Genomic DNA, 16,237 nt, shown 5'->3' on the forward strand with positions numbered 1-16,237 from the left:
GATCCAGTTTGGCTGGTGGCGACATTGCGAAATCTGGGATTGGCAAGCTTGATCGTGAAACTGGCACACAAGGTGCTGTTGGCCAAGCCGAGCCCATTGCTCTAATAAAACCCCCACGTTTCATTGTAAAGTTTGGAGATACAGGCACCTTTATGTTTGTAAGCGTGATGCTATATGAAGAGTGGTCTTTGTTCATTGTCAAGTAGGTGGACCCTGGCAGAGCAAAAGATGCAGAGGGACGTGTTCGTGTAACACAGCTACTTTGCATGACTGGAAGGATTGATGGATTATACTTTATGGCTATCCACAGTAGTCCATATATGGCGAGCTAATAGCCCATTCCTCCCATTCACCATTGTTGCCCAAACCAATGCATGTGAACGATTCTCCTGCTCCAGCCGAGTATTTCCATCATCCAAGTTTCTTGATCCAAGCGGATTTGACTGAGCTACGCTGGAAGAGCAAACATAAAAATTAATGAATCGCAGACCCTGCGAATGTCTCCGTCTTTCAAACTTTTGGACGCTCCCATTCCAAATTTTCAAATGAGGCGTGAGGTTTTTATTAGAAAATAGTTGATCAACATGCTCGGAGCACCCTTCTGACCAATTTTCAAGTTGGAAGCCGGCAACTTCGGGGCGGTGGGCCGTCCACTCTTACGCTCCCGCAGTTCATCGCCTCTCCTACATTTAGGCCGCCCCGCATTTTAAATCTTCACAATGAAGCCTGTGGTTTTTAAATGAATAGCGTTGATCAGCATGTCCCAGAGCACCTTGTGTGAAAACTTCAGGTTCGAGAGGGGGGGATCTCAATATCAAGGTTTGATGTACAGTGTTCATACATTTATACAAGAGGTGTCCCGCCTATTTAATTTCCACTCCTTCCACTCCCACAACTTCTTGTCTCTTCCTCCCATTCTCAACTGTTCGCCCCATTCAAGTACAACCACCATCTGCGAACGATTGTCCTGCTTCAACCCACCATGTCAATCCTACACTTGCCTTGATTCGATTGTCTTTGACTGAATGGCAAGTCCATGCCGTGTACACAGCCTTGTCGCTCTACTACAACGTTTGCCTTTCTTGATACTGCACGCTCCTCTGCCACAACCAATCGCAACTACGTTCATTCCAGCAGTTGCCATTAGTGAGGTCTTCATTGTCGCAAACAGCGTTCTTTACTTGCAGCAACTTGCGTTACAGCTTTCGTTACGAGGATAGCAGATAGCCATTGTATAGACGCAGCTTTATTTACGTGTAGCAACTTGCTTTCAATACATACGACTTCTTATGGATATGGATAAGGGTACATGGAATGGAAGGATTCGGGTATGTACAATGCATGGAAAAAGAGCTTTGTTCTTATGTATTCATTGTCAACTTGCATCCAATGGTCGAACTTTACGCTATTCAATGGCAGCTATTATCATCATCCTTTGTGCAACCTGTGAACTATGGACAACAATCATCATCCACCTCCATGTTTTGAGACAATGTGCAAACAATTCACCACCTCACGACCATCCATCCACCTTTAGACAACGTACGCCCCAAGGATAGAAACGTCCCAAGTCGATGTATCTCTCCCATTGAGCAATTTGCTGTACCTTTCAATCTATCCCTTGTGAATGTTGATGTTGGATTAAAAGATTACTTGAACGTATACGACATTGCGTTGTTCAACCATTTCTATGACCTTCATTCTTCCTGGCTTGGACCTCGACATGTGGGCACTTTGATGCATTGTATTGTAGAAGGATTTATGGTATGGCAAATGCAGGATTGTAAGAGTTTATCCACGTGCAAGATAAAGGAAAAAGAGAGGAAGGAAAAGGGTCTGATTGATTCATTGTGTCTTGAACAAAGGCTTTGAATAGCCCTTCTCGTAATACATGATACTTTTTTGTGATTTAGATTTCGTATGATAAATCTACATACACTAGTAAAGTGATTAACGCTCATACCAGGATTGGAGTCGTAGGTTGAAGATGCTGCAATGTCATGTATCAACCAAAGTCATAAAATAGTTTACATGATCACATAAAAGGTTTATTCTTGGGAGCCATTACACTCTACGTGAGAGGCAATGCATGATAGATATACTTAGATAGGGATGGCATCGGTTCTTTCCACGAGACGAATATCACACATGGGAGGCTGCATGACAAGACCAGCGTCTCGAGCACCTTCGAGTGTGGGATACAAAGGCTTGCCTTGGTCATCCAATTTGGGCTTGATGACAGCCTTGGCAAACAAGCGTGTCAACACATAAAACATTTCGGATTCGGCCTAATCATTTAAAAGAGGCATCGTGTGAGCAATGGACCATCATTTCTTTAGTTTCTCGCTTTGATACATACCAAATAAATGCCTGGGCAAATACGTCTACACGTAGTCATAAAGAAGTGTTAATGTATCAAGAGATCTATGATGAATGTTGACACCATCACATACCTTCCCCATCCAAAGTTGTACTGATCACGGTTATCAATACCAGAGTTGGCAGAAGACGACATGGTCTTGATATTATTCATGAAACGCTCAGGGATAAACTTTTCGGGATCAGAGAAAGCATCAGGGTTTTGATGCATGGCATACATATTGCTGGCCATCACGGTGCCCTTAGGAATGTAGTAGCCGCGAGTCTCCACTACATGACATTAAGTAAAAGATAAAATTAAGCATCTCCCTCTTCTTGTATTATCATCCAAATGTAGCATTTACCATCATCAGTGGCTTGATGAAGGACGCCAAAGTGAGTGGTGGGTCGGAAACGGATACATTCTTTTTGTACAGAGATGAGGTACGGGAAGTTGTCACGTTCGGAAAATGTGGGGTATCGCTTGTGTGTCGAAATGAAGGCATCAATCTCAGCACGAAGTCGCTCTTGCACATCGGGATGATGGCAAAGGATCGACATGAACCAAGCCAACGTCACGGCGGTTGTATCAGCACCACCGCCAATAATGTCATCTGCACAACATCATCCATGAGTATATACTACATCATCCACAAGATAAGCTATTATGGATAAGGCTTACTCAACGTAACCAAGATGGTGTAATCATCGATATCCTCGTCGTCTTTGTATTCATACAACCATTTGGCCAAGCATTCTTTGCCGCTGTCAAGGGATTCTTTGATAAGTCGCTTCAAAAGTGGGGTACGTTCCTTTTCGATATAGTTGTTCAACCGGCTCTTTTTGCGATAGAGAACATCCATCACCGAAAGAATTGGAAGGAAGGAGCTCATATCTTCAGCGGGACCAGCGAATTTCATGCCACGATCAATGACATGAATCATATCACGGAAAAGCGGGTCTCTTGGTGATTCAGCTCGCATACCCAAGCTAGCTTGCATAATCACATTCATGGATGAAAATTGAAGAGGCTTCACCAAGTCAACGCTGCCATTGGCTAACGAGGCACTCAACAAGTACTTGACGATGTAGTCAGCTTCCTGGGTCATGACATCGCTTAAACGTTCAACATTCTTAGGGGCAAGCACTTCCAAAGCTTTAAAGAAACGATGTCAGTAATGGATTGTAGGCGTATACTCGATCATTTTACATACCAGCTGTTCTTGTCTTTTTCCAACGTTTGCCTGGATTAGGGAATGCCACACCTCTGGATCACAAAATGGCACGTGGGTTAGTGTGTTGCAATTTCCACAATCTCGTTGTCTCTTACCGTTGGCCTGGTGCATAATATTGATGGCTGTACAACTGCCAAGGGCGGCCTGAAGTGACACTGCCTTTGGTGCTGAAAAGTTCATGGGCAATATAAGGATCGCTAATCATCACCCAGGACTGAACACCAAAATTAACACGAATGATCGGACCTATAGAATAATGATCGCTGTTTAACAAAGACTGCCCTTTTGCCGGGTCCTACTACTTACCATATTTCTTATGCCATTCGGTTATTTTAAGAGCAGGTAACTCTCCCATGGCAAGCAAATGTCCTATTCAATATTGTGGGTTAGGGATTTACAGATGAGATGGGTACCAAATAATACACACCAAAGTAGGGGACCGAGCCTTCAGGTACCGTGGGCACTTCCTTCAAGCCATTAGGAACAGAAGATTTCGATTTACGCAAAGCATAGGCTGTATAGAGTGCGACGCTGGTTGCTGCTGCAATACCAACAATCGGCTTGAGCTGTTCCTTGTTGGCATTGACAGCCGATCCAACAGTGTCGATGATCTTGTTGAAATCCATGTATTATGGTTGGGGTAAAATGTGGTGGTGAAGAGTGTAAAGGAGTGGAAAGGCGGAAAGAGAGATGTATTTTCCTCGTGCCGAAGTTTGGGTTGTTTGGCAAACGACGTCGGTGTAACATCCACTCAAGGTGGGCAATTCAGATTCAGCCTCCACAAAACGCATTTGAACATCTCGTTGGATTATGCTTGCAGCTTGATTTATAAGACCAAGCATCAAAATAAGGTGAATGGGTGACTATTTCTCATGATGGCTCGTTGAGGTGCATTCATACAGTATCACATTCACTGGTACAGTAATGTGGCTCTTCGTCATATGGTGTGCTGTTGTCAATGGTGGTAGCACATACGCGCAAATAAATACCGGTAGCACGGGCAGACCAGTCTCCATGGAGAAGGTGTTACAACACAAAAGCAGAATTGACATTTGTAAACACTTTTGCCATGATACGCCCGCTTTTATGACATCTGCAGCAGACTCAAATTTCAAAGTCCTCAAATGTAGATCGTCAATGCACCCTTGTTGCCCTGTGCTGGTCCTTTGTCTTTCCACACATAATGCCGCCAACACCGATAACGACGTCTAATGATGACGAGAAGCATTTAATCAAACAAGGCTATGATCATTATACTCCCATTCATGCTCCAATAAGCCCATCTTTGCATCTGCATGGGGGATACACATTTAGCAGCAATCGATTAGTAATACTTGTTCCATAGCCACCTTTCATCAACAAATGACTCTGACCATGCATACCATTGGACTTGAGCTTAATCATCCGCTTCTGGAACAATGGAATGATTGGTCAGCAATCATGCAACGATTGGCCAGTGCGAATGACACCATCCAACCACCCAACAGGTGCAATCCCTTTGGTATATAAACCCCATCATGAGTTCGTCTACTCTTACTCTCGCAACTCCAGCACATCATGTCTTTCATAAAGCAAGGGGTTACTCAACTCGTCAAAAACACTATTGCTGACAACCGCGTTGTGGTATGTGTGTGCATAGTCAAACGATGAAGCAAGCACTCATTTTGTTATTCTTGAAGGTTTTTAGCAAGACATGGTGCCCTTTCAGTCAAAAAGCGAAAAAGTTCCTCAATGATTCCAATATCCCATACCACCCAATTGAGATTGATTTACGACAAGATGGGGCAGACATTCAACAAGCACTTTTCGATCTCACTGGCCAAAAGACGGTGCCAAACATCTTTATTGACAAGACACACATTGGAGGATACGTCGATTTAAGGAAAGCATTTCAATCAAAGAAGTTCTTGGATGCTACGTTATTAGAGGAGATAAGAAGTTCCAGCAATACCTCATCAAGTTTGTAGTAACAAGAAGGCACCTTCATCATAATACCGCCATTGCATATCGAATAAAAGTGTGACCCAATGTACAACCTTTTAATAAGGATTGAAAAACTTGCAATTATCAGTTGTGTGGCTATCAATGGTGCGACAATCTCGACAATAAGCGGCGTAATGGTATGTTAATGCTTCAAAGGGGAAATAGGTGTCGTAAGCAGCGATGTATGCCGTGCCTCGTTCCATATCCTTTTGTGGTATATAATGATCTCCTTCAATCAATACGACAACTGAGCCTTGATAGACATCTTCGTCTTCACCCAACAATTCAGGGAATGCATCAAGCACCAAGGGCGGAGAGACACCATCTTCTTGATCTTGTTTCCAGCTACGAAAGAGTGTGCGGATTGATCGGCGTATCTTGAATGCTGTTGCCATGGGCAGGTCGCCATCATCGGATGTTGTCATTGGAAGACCTTGAAAACGCATGATCATGTATGAACCAGCAGCGTTGGATCGAATGGCAGGTACAACAGTAACAGGATGCTGTTTAGCAGTAATCATATCAGCTGGAAGCCTGACACCTCGTTTCAATGCCAATAGACGCGACTTTTCTGGTGTGAATGCCACTTCCAATGCCACCCATGCCTTCTCTTCTTCATTATAGGCACCAGGTGTCAATCCTCGGATCGCCATGGATGTGTTGCCACTGAATTGCCGTCGTAGGATTTGTGAAGCCTCCTTGACATTGGTGACATGGGTATAAAAGTTGTAGATCACAGTTGGGCGGTTGGATACCCACCAAGGTCGAAAGCGGTCATCGCGAGCAAGCTGGTAGTGTTCGAGAGGTGGAGGTTCCATGGCTCAGGTGTCAAAGTCGTCGGGTCGAGAAAGAAGTGGTGTGTGTGGTGGATTCATTCAGCTCGCTGCATAAGACATCAGATGGATCACATGCCTTGTTGATCTTTTTACTATAGCTTACTTAGAGTCATACACTGCTTTTTTTTTATAAAGTCATTCGTCTAATATCATGGATGAAGAGAAATGAATGGATGATCTGATACAAAGGAGCATTTGAAACTACTACTACTGCTGCTGCTGCTGACCAAGATGTATTCTAATCAATATGCCATGAAGCAATAATGACTACAAGAAAACGAATCGGAATACAATGGATTGGTAAAACGAAGAAAAAGAAGAAGAAAAAAGACTTTATCAAGTAGGCTCATTGGTATCCGGGGGTGTTAAAAGTGGCATCATGGGGGTTGTAAAAAAATTATGTGCAAATATTGCAAGTGACGATAGAACAGAAGCTGCGCCAAAAGCCGCCTTTTCCAAGAGATTCGGCATCTTGCCCTGCAGCACCATGGTGTAGGGCACTGGTATCAATGTTTTGATACGTGACAGGTTGGTTACTCATCATGGGTTGGGAGGATCGATAAGCATTGGTACCGTGGTGATTAAGTCGTTGTCTCGAATGTCGTTGACCCGTATCACGTCTTCTATTCCCTCTTCCTGCTGTGGCATCATTCAGCGCTGCAACTGCACCATGTCCACGTTGCGTTGATGATCGACGTTGCATTGTCTAAATAAGAGAGTACAATGGTCAATGTAAAATACGTTGATACAAAGATGTAGATATCGCTTACCTCCCATCCTTTGCCATTGTTGAGCATCATCCAATCGTATATACCATCGTCCGTCTCATTTGCCTTTTCCAAGACCTTGTCGAAAAGATCGCGCAAGAAATCATAGTCGGGTGTCTCTTCAAATCCAAGCTTTCGTGCATATTGCAAATAAATACCAAACTCCTCTAAATGATCAATCGATCCCATTAATGACTCATTCTCCACTGGATCATGATGATAAGTACCTGGATATCCATCACATAAATCCCTAATGGCTGTCGTTTGCTTTTTCTCGCCAATCTTCTCGTACTTTTGCTTGTTTGTAGCTGCTTTGAGGCCTTGCCATGGAAGGGCACCTCGCAAAAAGTACATAAACACGTGACCCAGGGACTCGAGATCATCTCGTCGTGATTGTTCTATTCACCTTGTTATTAGAATAAAGTAGATTTGGATGTAATGATGATGGTGCCTACGTACCTCGACCAAGATGTGTGTTGATACTCATGTAACGTGCAGTCCCCGATAAACTTTTTCGCTCACGATAGGGAATATGTTGCTTGGTTTTTGGATCACGATACTGCTTAGCCATACCAAAGTCGATCATGTAAATAGTGTTGGCATGTTTTGTTCCAGGACGACCGATCAAAAAGTTGTCTGGTTTGATGTCTCGATAAATCAGATTACGTTCATGTACACTTTGGACGCGTGAGATCTACATGAACGGGATCAGATCAGTATCGGAAGCCAAATACGGTATTCCTTAGAATCCATACCATCTGCTTGGCAAGCATAGCCACTGTTTTTATGCTGAAACGACGGCTGCACATATCGAATAGATCTTCAAGACTTGGGCCCAACATGTCAATCACCAAGATGTTGTGAAGTCCTTCTTGACCAAAATAATAGGCTGCAGGAATACCAGCTAAGAAAAAGGTGTCAATCAAAATGTACTACGATGACTCCTTGGATGCATCATCACATACTCAACCCAGATAAAATCTTGTATGTTCTGTATTCATCTCGCAACTGTGGTGCGTCTGATTTACGAGGCTCGAATTTGATAGCAACTTGTTGATTGTTCAAGAGGTTGGTGCCTATTCATGTTTCACGACATGAGTGGAGATATCCTGGTGATACACACATACACACACACACACACACACACACACACACTAACTGGACTCTCTCACTCCAACGCGATGGGGTGGATGGGGTGGGGAGTAAAAGTTGTAGTACCTTCATAGATAATTCCGAAGCTGCCCTCGCCAATCTTGCGACCCACTCTAAAGTGCACACCAACCACATTGACGGTCGAGGAGAGAGAAGCTGTGGACCGATTTTGGGAATGACGGGAGTGGTTCGCCGTCATGGTGTAATGCGCGCCTGGTGGAATCGTTTTGGAGGGTATAAGTGGGTTGGAATAATAGTGTGCCAAATAAAGGGGTGTGGGAGAAATGCAATGTTTCAACTATGAGTGTAGATAACACGTTGGTTGGTTACAATGCGCGCAATGAAAAAGAAGGAGAACAAGAATGGGCTGAAGATGGAGTTTGGTGGTGTGGAAGAGAGAAGGAAGAGGAACCTGAAACAGCGTCACCTTGATGAGGATACCAAACGCCCACCACCAGAGGCAATAGTGTATACATATATATACGTGTGTGTGTGTGAATATTATCCCAAATCATGCAATCTCATCGTTCAAGTTGAATATCTTTATATACAATACGTTCAGTTACTTTAATAACAGCACTACCATCATCAACATCTATTGACGACCGGTTGATCCAAATCCACCAGCTCCTCGCTCAGTGTCATCCAACTCCTAGGAAATTGAACCCAACCCCCAACATTACATTCAATTAGTGTCCCTGCAGTAAAAGTCATATCAATAAAAGCCATCCTTACATTTACTTCCACCACTTCAGGAGTATAGATACGCTCAAGGATCAATTGAGCAATACGATCACCTTGCTTGACTAAAGACATACACCATTATCTATATCAATCCATAGGACATACTTCATCTTTTCCTTCACCTTACCTTCATAATCCGTAGTAGCAAAGTTGAACAACAACACGCCAACAGGACCACGGTAATCAGCATCAATCACACCAGCACCCGTATCCAAGAAATGCTTCGATGCCAAACCAGAACGTGGGGCAATACGACCATAGCAACCTTCAGGGACAGCAATAGAAAGATCCGTTGGCACAATAACCTTGCCCTGAGCAGGGATCACGGTGTTGGCAGCACTAGATCAACCATGTCAACATGGGGTACTGCACGTCATGCTGTCATTGAGGAGGGGACAAACCTGTAGAGATCGTAGCCAGCAGCAATAGCTGATCCACGAGTGGGTAGTTTGGCGTTTTCGGAAAGGCGCTTGACAGCAAGACGAGGTGCAATAGTCATACTTGTGAAACGGGAAAAAGAGAATAAGTGTCCAAGGGAATAAAAGAATCGTGTTCCCAGCGCACACACGCGCGCGACCAAATACGCGTGCCGAAAGGGAGATGCGGTGCTAACATTTGATTCCCTGAGTTTCACCCATATGGCGCACATGTGGATATGGATTAAAAGTTGAAGCTTTCTTGGTGAGTGGTGGATCCAAATCGTAGTCATCTTCCTTAGTTCTTTGGTACATAGATGCCTTCAAACGTGATCTAGTACATCACCCGTATTAGCTACTTTGTAGGTGTAGTAGTAGACATGCTAACAATAAATCTACACACTTGTCAATGAGCCAATGAAATCTTGCTGCAAGATAAACCTTTCAAGGATGGATACATAGTATACCTGACTTGTTGTTTGGTTCATCAAGCCCTTTCATTAAGGACTCTTTGTGTCGAGGACCAAACGAAGAAGAACAATCAAATTAGTCGTTGTTATACCAAAACATTTGCCAAATGAAGTCTTTGGAGGGTATGGATCAGGGGGATCTTGAATGAAAGAATAGCACGTTTAATAACAGCACGATGTCTACTAGCTATATCAACAGCGGAAGAGGGAGATGGGACTGACAACAATGGATAAGGCATATCTCGCTGATACACATCCCCTTTCGGATCACGTTCCCGAAGATAAGATACTTCATTTGGTGAGCTTACTAATGTAGTGTGAAGCCCGCCATTTTTCTTCTTGAATCAACAACAGCTATGCACCATTTATTGTATTGTTGCAACGACTACCTAGTTATCTATTGTATGCGATCCTAGCAACGCCTATTTTATGCTTGTGATGATGATGATGATGATGATGTATGTATGTTGTCATTTGGATTGTGAGTCATGCGGGAAAGGGTTGGCAGATTGATTATATAAACGGCAAGTGCTTCCGTGATTCCCCTTTAAGTCTGCCGATATAGGCTGCTAGTGGAGCTGCTGGTAGTGGTGGCTACACTCTTTTATCCTTTTGTCATGAATCACACTCAACAACTGACGCTCTTGCCAAGAGAGAAAGCATCGTCGCCCATTACGCAGGAGTATCAAACAACACCAACCGAACGAATAATATCCGCATGTGGTGGTGCTCTCCTTACCATGCTCTTGAGTATGTCAATGTTCACCCATTGCAAACTGGCACCTGGACTCATGGATCTCGTTTCTGCTTAGTGACCCCGTTGGACGTCGTCAAGACACGGCTACAGACGCAAGAGATATCCGGTGTGAGACATTTGGAAGGGACTTTGGTATGTACATGGATAGTGGCTCTTTATGGTGGTGGTGGTAGTAGTGGTCGTGAGACTTACCTCATCTACTGCTAGGATGGCTTGTATAAGATTGCACGGCATGAAGGAACAACGGCCTTGTTTCGAGGATTGTCGGCAGGATTGTTGATCTCAGTACCAGCTACAGTGAACTATTATGCGGGATACGATTATATCAGGGACAAGATTAAGCATTCCCGTTTTCGTGGAACAGCGCTCGATGAATATTCTCCACTTTGGGCAGGTGCTACGGCAAGAGGTATTTTTCTTTACAAAGGGGGGGGGGGGAAAGCGATGATAGGTTGGTTTGATAACAAGGAGAATGGGATTATCAGCATTTGCAGCTTCTATTGTTTCTCCTCTCGAGCTATTCAAGACACGTATCCAAGCTGCGGATAAGGAAGGGATTGCAGGTACGTTTGATGGAAAGGATCATTTGAGAGCTATGTATCTTATATACAATGGATTTCCTTTCAAGCTATTTGGCGAGGCATTATGCACATGGTGCGTCAACAGGGACCATCTACTTTATGGCGAGGCATCGTGCCAACACTTTTAAGAGATGTGCCCTTTTCGGGTGTATATTGGATGGCTTATGATCGAGCAAGGAAGCGGTTGACCCAAGGAACACAATTGGATGGTCTCGCCAATTTCCAAACAGCTTTCCTTGCAGGGGCATCTTCTGGCATGGTATGTGTGGCACAGAGAAAGGGTATAAGCATTTGGATCTAATACGCTGTTGTGTAGCTTGCTGCATTAGTCACACACCCCTTTGACGTTATCAAGACACAAAGACAAGTTAGCACGGACCATAATGCACGTGCCACAGTGCTGGTGCGCCAAATTATCTATACCGAAGGATATACCGGATTTTTCAAAGGTATGCAGGTCGAGCGAATGAAGCAATTTAACATGAATTGACAAGAGGAATAGGTCTTGTGCCTCGATTATTTAGGGTTGCTCCTTCTTGTGCCATCATGATCTCAAGTTATGAAGTTGGCAAACACTTTTTCGCACATCGACGAAACAACAACAGCACGACGACGATACCATTATCATCCTCTTCTTCATAGACCTTTTATAATAGTACTCTACCATGACAATTCCATTAGATCAGCATCATTCACAATCATCATTAAAGAAAAACGTATAATGAACAACCCATTCATATGAGTGAGAGAGTTTCAAGCTAGAATTATAAACATTTGCTTGATGAATATTGATAGAGAGAAGCTAATGTAGTTGAGGGCTAAGAGTAGCAAGCGGGATGTGTGAATGATCATGATAGGATAGATGGGGATGAGAATTAGCCGCTCTATGGGAGGAGGGATGCGTCAATCATTGTTAAATCATAGCAATGTATGATGCTAGAGTACTTACCATCATGGCCTTTTCTTCCTCGTATCGTTGCTTATCAGCGGCAGCCTTGTCATTGTATGGCTACAGAGAAAGTGTGAATAGCTAGTTGTATTGGTTCATCCTCTTGATTCCTACCTTCTTTTCTTCGTCAGTCAACCCCTTCCATTTTTGACCCAAGAGTCTGCCAATGTCACCTATGTGTGGGTTAGAAAAGAGAAGAAAAGGGTTCTCATTATGTATGTACCAAAGGAAGCATCCGGATTTTCTTCTTTGATGGTTGATCGTTGTTCTTGAGAGAAGAACATGTAGGCTGAACGGCCTCGTTTGGGAGCATTGGGATCCTTGCGCTTCTTGCCACCATCAACAGAAGCTCGCTTGGACACTTTGGCATCACCAGATCGTGTTTCTTTGGCCATAATCACGCGTGGAGGATAAGGGCTATAGCAATAGGATGAGTGAAAAAGGGAGGTAATAAAAAGAATAGGATGGATTTCTTGTACCTTTCAAATTTTTGACGTTGGATGTGAGTATGTATGTAGTGTGAAGGCTTGGCCTAAGTGTGGGTGTGGTTGTGAGAGTGAAAGTGGGTGAGAGAGAGAGTGAGTGAGAGAGAGGAGAAAAGGTGGGTTGTGTGGGTGAGCGCAAGCGATTTATGTGGGAGGCGTACCCACCCAGCCCATAATGAATAGGGGGGTGCGAATTTTTGCTCGTGCTCATGCTGTGTACACATACACACATACACACACTCACGCACACACACACACACACACACACACACATTGGGAGAGTGATGACCTAAAATGCCTACGACATTGTGCATTGTTTCTCTCACCACTCAGTGGCTACCAGCTTTTTTGAATCCCCTTCGTAGTACATCATCAACAACGATAAGGGCATTATTACATGTGGAATGAAAAGGAGATTGCATTATAAAGGGAAAGTGAGTTTGGTGGATGTAGGAAAAAACCAATCACTCTAAGCAATGTGTTTGATATTGGGCAAGTTTATGATGAGCAGGTAGTAAGTAGGTCATGGATATTGGGGGTTTTGTGATAATGAACCACTCCTGTGGTGTGTCATTCACTTTTTCATTCTCATAGCACCATGCAATTACCCTTGTGCACATGATCCCACATTGTGTGTGGCCTGTGATTGTTTATGCATTCTCCCAATTCAACCCAACATCGGGCCATTGGCTGAGTATAATCTTTGGCACCCCTCTCTCTACAACAACGCGCCACTTGCTCCCCCTCTCTCTCTTTCTTGTCACAATGCAATCGACTCAAGAGACAAAGAACTCAATCAGCTCTTCCGTTTACGGCATTCAACAACTCTTTCGCGATTTTGAAAAGCAATGTCATATCCTAACAACACCCGCTACTGAAGGTACCTTATCCACCTTATATCACCACCACCACTCCACCACTCCCACTTGTAGATCTAATCAAACGACTTCCATCAAAAAGAGATCCATGCACTCGGTCCTGTCAATATCGACCACGCACGACAAGAGTTCATGCAGCACATTAACGCTATCCGATCGATATGCTCTCAATTCGAGACAGAGGTGCTAGGCGACGTTGTCAAAATGGGAGCAGGCGCCGAGCCAGCCTTTCGAAAGCACTTGACACATCTCAAGGAACAAGCTCAGCTCGAGAGTACCGTGATGCGCGTCAAGGACATATTAGAAAGCACCAAAGAAACGGTTGAACAGGCTATGAATGAACGAGAAACGTCCAAATCCAAAGTGCAGACGAGGAAACTGGAGAAGCTTGCACAGTCTTTGGGGTATGTTCAACGATCCTATCATCATCATCACCATCACCATCATCATCATCAACTAAAGCATTGGGTGGAAGAATAGGTTGATGGTGTTTGTTGATACAACTCAAAAGAATGACGCGGGTCAGCCTGTTACAACTATTACATTGGGTGGTACCGTCATTGTAGTCGATGTATGTATTTATTGGATAAGCAGGGAGTGGGATCAGAAGGCACACATACTAATACCATGGCATAGATCGATATTGACGAAGGAGGGTCCATCTTGAAATGCAAAGTCACCTATGTATCAGAGGTTATTCAAAGTGATCAAGATGATCGAGTAAGTAAAAGAGAGGATAAAGCAAAGATGGGAGAACTTATAAGGGTCAATTAGGTGGATCAAATGCTCGCAGAGAATTTGCAATCACAAGACTATGATCGATTCAAACGCAATTTGGGTGCTTTGGCTCTCCTGGATCAGCTCAATGTGAAGTATGCGCCGACCGATTTCTTTCTCATTATGCGTGCCATGATGGCTGACATGAAATCCATCTTTGATCAAGAAATGTAAGTCCTTTATCTCTTATGGCACTCACCCTTTATCTAATGAATCATCCTATGGCTAGGCTGGTCGCATCGAATGATATGGCAAGCGTCCTCATGGAAGGCCATGGTATACCAAATCAGCATTTCGATTATCCTGGCTTGTCAATTTCGTATTGGATGTGCAAAGAACTTGTGCTTGGAAACGATTGGAATGAAGTGCATGGATACATCACTGAGAGTAAGTAACCACGGGAGATGCATTTGACTTTAGGAATCATATTAACGAAAGAATTAGGCAAGAATCACCCATCCTTCTCGCATGCATCTAAGCTTCTCATCTCCTTTGAAGATTCTCAAAAGCTGAATTCCTTCATCCCACCTACGCGGAGCAAGTACCTTCTCGAATATGATGAATCTCAAGACGCAGTCAAAGAGGGAGAAAATGGGTAATTTGGATCTATTGGAAAGGTTGCCTCGTGTGTGTATGGGAAGCTGATGAGGGTTATCAGAGAACATCTGGACGTTGTATTGGAACCCAATTGGCCGGCATTCATGCAGCCTATGCGATTTGTCAAAATGTTGTCGAGCTATCCAAATGTCAAACCCGTGCCAATCCGCTTCGTTGCAAAGTTGGATCCACCTGTACCTGCAGCCAATGTTATTGTACGCAAGTTGATGGTTGCATCGGGCATTGCGGACGATGGTATGTGTATAGGATAAGGATGGTATCGTAACACCTACTCATACGATGATATTAGCTTCAGTACATACTTCACAAGACCCACCTGCTGTCACCTCTTCTCTCGAAAATATGCTGGTGGTAAGTTCTTGTCAAGCTTCCAAGTATCGTTGTCTAAAACGATGTTATTAGAATGATGATGCGCCGCTGGATACAACCACCACATGGACATCAACGTTTGAAAATTCAACGGATCAAGTTTATCGATGGATGGGATCTTCATTGACACCTGGAAAACTCGTTCGACGTATCACTTTTAATCATCCCAGCCAAATCTATACCATTCTCTTGGTAAGCTTATGAGTGTATACCGTATGCAGTAAGATGTGCTTACATGGTTTGCATCTTTAGCATTTGCGACAACAACAAATGTTCAACACACTATTTCAAAGCATATTCCATGACAAAGCCATCAAGTCCACTCGAGAAAAGAAATACACGCTCTCCCTTGATGAGATATTACAAGGTAAATTTACATGATATGAGGAGCTATAAAGCTTATTCTGACTGTTTGGTACTCTAGAGAGCAAATCAGATGACAAGCTACATGTTGAAGTTGCAAGCATTGATGCACCCAGTATAATCCACCTCACGATCTCATTACCTCCTTCACCACAATCCAAGCACCTTGTTTTATTATCGCTCTCCATTGAGATCCCCAAGAGTACACCTGCGCGCCCTATTATTCGACTCTATCCTCCATCCACCTCTGAGCATGAACGTGTACATCATCTCGCTTGGAATTCAGATATTTTTGATCAAGACAAAATGACACGCGTGATTCAAACAGGCTACAGCATTCCATTATTGGTGCGATGGCTCTGGAACCGGATACAGCAACAACCCGACGTTGATTATACCATTGAAATTTCACGACTTGGACTACGACGATCAAGGAACGAAGATGGGATCTCATCATATCCTAGCAAGCATGTCAAGATGGAAGGACAATAGTAGACTT

General features: G+C 43.7%; 8 protein-coding genes across 8 annotated transcripts; 3 read left to right on the plus strand and 5 right to left on the minus strand.

Moving 5' to 3' along the window:
- Positions 1-2,102: 2,102 nt before the first annotated feature.
- On the minus strand, positions 2,103-4,219 carry O0I10_010048 (uncharacterized protein; the record flags this gene model as incomplete). Its single annotated transcript, XM_058490031.1, has 9 exons — positions 2,103-2,288; positions 2,360-2,384; positions 2,454-2,649; positions 2,724-2,972; positions 3,041-3,514; positions 3,573-3,625; positions 3,689-3,839; positions 3,900-3,962; positions 4,021-4,219. The coding sequence occupies 9 exons, from the start codon at positions 4,217-4,219 to the stop codon at positions 2,103-2,105; spliced, it is 1,596 nt and encodes a 531-aa protein (XP_058339140.1).
- A 931-nt stretch (positions 4,220-5,150) lies between these two features.
- Positions 5,151-5,560, plus strand: O0I10_010049 (glutaredoxin; the record flags this gene model as incomplete). Its single annotated transcript, XM_058490032.1, has 2 exons — positions 5,151-5,216; positions 5,273-5,560. 2 exons carry the CDS (start codon positions 5,151-5,153, stop codon positions 5,558-5,560), a joined length of 354 nt encoding a protein of 117 aa, XP_058339141.1.
- Positions 5,561-5,632: 72 nt separating this feature from the next.
- O0I10_010050 (uncharacterized protein) lies at positions 5,633-6,394 on the minus strand (the record flags this gene model as incomplete). The annotated part of the gene is made up of 1 exon (XM_058490033.1): positions 5,633-6,394. One exon carries the CDS (start codon positions 6,392-6,394, stop codon positions 5,633-5,635), a length of 762 nt encoding a protein of 253 aa, XP_058339142.1.
- A 415-nt stretch (positions 6,395-6,809) lies between these two features.
- On the minus strand, positions 6,810-8,530 carry O0I10_010051 (uncharacterized protein; the record flags this gene model as incomplete). Its single annotated transcript, XM_058490034.1, has 7 exons — positions 6,810-7,118; positions 7,183-7,346; positions 7,407-7,577; positions 7,639-7,873; positions 7,935-8,083; positions 8,145-8,255; positions 8,398-8,530. 7 exons carry the CDS (start codon positions 8,528-8,530, stop codon positions 6,810-6,812), a joined length of 1,272 nt encoding a protein of 423 aa, XP_058339143.1.
- Positions 8,531-8,926: 396 nt separating this feature from the next.
- O0I10_010052 (deoxyuridine 5'-triphosphate nucleotidohydrolase) lies at positions 8,927-9,574 on the minus strand (the record flags this gene model as incomplete). Its single annotated transcript, XM_058490035.1, has 4 exons — positions 8,927-8,983; positions 9,067-9,137; positions 9,203-9,414; positions 9,477-9,574. The coding sequence occupies 4 exons, from the start codon at positions 9,572-9,574 to the stop codon at positions 8,927-8,929; spliced, it is 438 nt and encodes a 145-aa protein (XP_058339144.1).
- Positions 9,575-10,701: 1,127 nt separating this feature from the next.
- On the plus strand, positions 10,702-11,941 carry O0I10_010053 (uncharacterized protein; the record flags this gene model as incomplete). Its single annotated transcript, XM_058490036.1, has 7 exons — positions 10,702-10,711; positions 10,774-10,850; positions 10,926-11,127; positions 11,204-11,281; positions 11,347-11,558; positions 11,616-11,748; positions 11,802-11,941. The coding sequence occupies 7 exons, from the start codon at positions 10,702-10,704 to the stop codon at positions 11,939-11,941; spliced, it is 852 nt and encodes a 283-aa protein (XP_058339145.1).
- A 233-nt stretch (positions 11,942-12,174) lies between these two features.
- Positions 12,175-12,643, minus strand: O0I10_010054 (uncharacterized protein; the record flags this gene model as incomplete). The annotated part of the gene is made up of 4 exons (XM_058490037.1): positions 12,175-12,183; positions 12,249-12,308; positions 12,363-12,421; positions 12,472-12,643. 4 exons carry the CDS (start codon positions 12,641-12,643, stop codon positions 12,175-12,177), a joined length of 300 nt encoding a protein of 99 aa, XP_058339146.1.
- An 855-nt stretch (positions 12,644-13,498) lies between these two features.
- Positions 13,499-16,230, plus strand: O0I10_010055 (uncharacterized protein; the record flags this gene model as incomplete). The annotated part of the gene is made up of 12 exons (XM_058490038.1): positions 13,499-13,613; positions 13,694-14,015; positions 14,092-14,182; positions 14,248-14,331; positions 14,386-14,558; positions 14,618-14,775; positions 14,833-14,983; positions 15,047-15,240; positions 15,296-15,357; positions 15,409-15,567; positions 15,628-15,742; positions 15,800-16,230. The coding sequence occupies 12 exons, from the start codon at positions 13,499-13,501 to the stop codon at positions 16,228-16,230; spliced, it is 2,055 nt and encodes a 684-aa protein (XP_058339147.1).
- Between the last annotated feature and the right edge of the window lie 7 nt (positions 16,231-16,237).

This window comes from Lichtheimia ornata (assembly GCF_029851405.1).
Source record: "Lichtheimia ornata isolate CBS 291.66 chromosome Unknown scaffold00064, whole genome shotgun sequence".
Taxonomy (NCBI): domain Eukaryota; kingdom Fungi; phylum Mucoromycota; class Mucoromycetes; order Mucorales; family Lichtheimiaceae; genus Lichtheimia; species Lichtheimia ornata.